This window comes from Anthonomus grandis, chromosome 6, assembly GCF_022605725.1.
Source record: "Anthonomus grandis grandis chromosome 6, icAntGran1.3, whole genome shotgun sequence".
NCBI classification, from domain to species: Eukaryota; Metazoa; Arthropoda; class Insecta; order Coleoptera; family Curculionidae; genus Anthonomus; species Anthonomus grandis.
In genome coordinates, this window is record NC_065551.1 from 33,957,338 (window position 1) to 33,960,732 (window position 3,395).

At 36.3% G+C, this 3,395-nt stretch overlaps 1 protein-coding gene across 1 annotated transcript; it reads left to right on the forward strand.

Annotated features, from left to right (window-relative positions):
- Window positions 1-802: 802 nt before the first annotated feature.
- Window positions 803-1,904, forward strand: LOC126737384 (sentrin-specific protease 8-like). The gene is made up of 2 exons (XM_050442266.1): window positions 803-1,436; window positions 1,493-1,904. The coding sequence occupies exons 1-2, from the start codon at window positions 1,102-1,104 to the stop codon at window positions 1,803-1,805; spliced, it is 648 nt and encodes a 215-aa protein (XP_050298223.1). The 5' UTR covers window positions 803-1,101; the 3' UTR covers window positions 1,806-1,904.
- The last annotated feature ends 1,491 nt before the right edge of the window (window positions 1,905-3,395 follow it).

A 3,395-nucleotide genomic window follows, 5' to 3' on the forward strand; every position in this document is an offset into this window, starting at 1 on the left:
CAAATGTGACATTTGATATGGACACAACAAGGCTCAGAGTTGGAAAAGTTATTAATTTTTTATTTAAGTAATTTAATTCAAAAGTAAACAAATAAATAAATAAATAGATATTAGCGCTCAGGTGTATTGGAAAATTATTTTTTTACGTGTGAAACGAGGGTTGTTGTATGGCAAACTTTAGCGCCATCTGTTGTCCATGAGCTCCTGTCCATGATGTACGGAAAGGTAGCGTCCGATCGATATCCAGCAATCAAAATCGAGAACGTGTCATATGATGGTCGTCAGCGACCTATTTGTAGTCCGCGCTCGCTGTTATTAAATCGATATAATGCCCGTATTTTCTGAAATTGTCAAGAGATTTTAGTGATTTTTTGTCCAGATATTAGCAATGAATACCTAAATCGAATTATGGTGGTCCTAAGCCATTACAAACTAAGGTTTCGTTGTGAAAATTAATTAAAAAGTCAAATGTTAAATCATTTAGGAGTTTTTTATCTCTTTAACTTTGTATGACTTTTCAATTAATTTTCACAATAAAATCTTAGTTTTTAGAGGTTTGGGACCACCATAATTCGATTTAGGTATTCATTATTATCTGGAGAAAAAATTATTAACATTCCTTGGGAATTACAGGAGATACGGGCATTATTGATTAAATAAAAGCGGGCGCGGACTATAAATAGGTCGCTGGTAACCGACACAAGCTGCGTTCCAGATTAGTCGCTGGAATATCGATCAATCACACACATCAACCATGACATCTGTCAAATGTGACATTTGATTTGACACAACTGACTCTGAGGCCTAGAGTTCGAAAAACTCAATTTAGTAATTCACTTTTTTAATTAATTAAACTTTTTTAATGAAAAATAAATACTAGCGCTTGGGTGTATTCGGAAATTCGTTTTTTTTTTTACATGTAAATCCAGGGTCGCTGCATGGCAAACTTCAGCACCATCTGTTGACCATAAGCACATGTCAGTGTCAATAAAAAATATTTAAAAGAGTGCCTAAAAAAAAAACATAAATTTCTCGTTAAATAATGCATAATATAATAAATCAGCGCCTTCTAATCAGTTAAATATAATCAAAAAACTGGGAATGACCTCGAACGTAACGATATTAAGTTACAACGAAAGCCTGTTGCGAAAATCCGACGTCGATTTATTAAAGGGCCCCCACTGGCTGAACGACACCATAATCTCCTTCTACTTTGAATATTTAGAGACGGAGTTTTTTAAAGGGAACAACGACCTGCTTTTCGTGTCCCCCGAGGTCACCCAGTGCATAAAAATATCCCCGCAAAGGGAGCTCGATGTGTTCCTGCACCCACTGCTCGAAGAGAAACATCCCAAGTTCATTTTCTTCGCTTTAAATGACAATGAACAGACTGAATATTCGGGGGGCAGTCACTGGAGTCTCTTAGCGTTTTCCAGGTATAGTTTTTTTTCATATAGAAAGTCAGTTTAATCAGGAGATTTGTTCTTTGTAGACCAGAAAAAACAATGTTCCACTATGACTCCTCTAGAGGTAGCAATGAATCGCAAGCCCTAGAGTTAGCTGAAAAAGTCCTTAAATACTTTGGTTTGTCTATAGAAGGAAGGTTTGAAGAAGTGTCCTCTCTTCAGCAAAATAATGGTTATGACTGTGGTATTCATGTGCTGTGTAATACAGAGCAACTGGCGAGCTATGCCAGCCATTATGGTAAATTACGAGCTTGCCCTAAAGTGAGTGCCGATCAGGTGCAAAGTAAACGATGGGAAATATTGGATATTATCGAGAAGTTGAAGAGGAACCAGAGGTGACCTATGATTTAAATGGAATTATAATGTTGTATAGAAGGATATACCAAGAGGTCATATTTAAGATTTTAATATATGATTTATGTTTAAAAAAAAGGAAAATAGGACTTTTTTTGTTATTATTCATTATTTGTGACTTTTTAAGTGACATAAATAGATTGACTATTTCTGTACAAATTTTGATGACATTTTATGCACAGTACTCCCATCTGGTATTTCCGACCATGAAGCTATTCTTGCTAAAATGCCATATAATACTGTATTATCTTCATCTCATTATATGGGGAGAAATTTCAATGCTTTTTCTGCTGCTACAGCTTCGGTAAATTGGAATGCACTTGAAACGGCTTCTGGCCCACTTACTTTATTTTTTCAAGTTCTGTGTGATAAGATCAATCAGTGCTTTCCTAAAATGAGGCTTAAAACTAAGAAACGAAAACCATGGGTTACGGTAAACCATGGTTAAGAGGTCTTAGAATTTCTGCTAAAAACCTCCGTTTTTTGACTAAATTGTGCAAATAAACCACAAATGAAAATATCCTTGTAGTCTGTACAGAAAAACAATTAAAGCAGCAAAATCTAATTATTATAGGGATCGCTTAAATATGTCATCAAATAGGCAAAGAGAGTGTTGGTCGATTATTAATGATTTTAGACATTGCCATAGAAAAGTATCTGAACCGGAGTTAAGACCTGACATTTTAAACGACTATTATTGTGATATACCTAATATCTTGCTCAAGGGCATTCGTAGTAACATTGATCCCTTACACTATCTTCAACAAGTGTCGGTTGATCATTCATTTTTCTTTCATCCTGTCGATCTTACCGAAGTAAAAAATGAAATCAAACACCTAAGAAAACCATAAATCATCTGGAGCTGATGGGATATCTTCGAGGTTGTTACGCTTTTTGCCTGATTCAGCCTTAAATGCTTTAGTTTCTGCCATAAACAATTCTTTACATATTGGCATTTTTCCTTCATGTTTACAAGAGACAGTGGTTATCTCTCTTCATAAGGGTGGAGATTTGGATCAGCCTTGCAATTTTCATCTTGCATTTTGTCTGCAAATCAGTTTGGATTTCAAGCCGGTAAAGGGACTCATGATGCTGTTTTTAGCTTCTTGGAGAGCGTCTATGTGTCCTTGTAGTGTTTTGTGATCTATCCAAAGCATTTGACTGTGTGGATCATGGAATACTGTTATCTAAGTTCGATAAATATGGTTTTAGGGGCGTAGCGTTGCGATGGCTTGAGTCCTATCCATCAAATCGTACTCAGAAGGTTACAGTGTCTGGGCGTTTGTCTGCTTCTAGATCTTTAAAATGCGGCGTTCTCCAGGGTTCAGTGTTGGGACCACTGTTATTTTTACTGTATCTGGATGACTTGAGTTCAGTTTCAAGGTGGTTCAGTTTGCTGATGATACCACCATACTCTGGAGCCATAAAAATTCTGATTATATTAAGACTTGTATCCTTGAAGACCTTCAGATTTTATCAGGGTGGTGTGCTTCCAACAGGCTCGTGTTTAATGTAAGAAAGACGTCTATTGTGGGGTTTAAGTGCGATGTTGAGGGTCTGGATGTTTGACGAAAA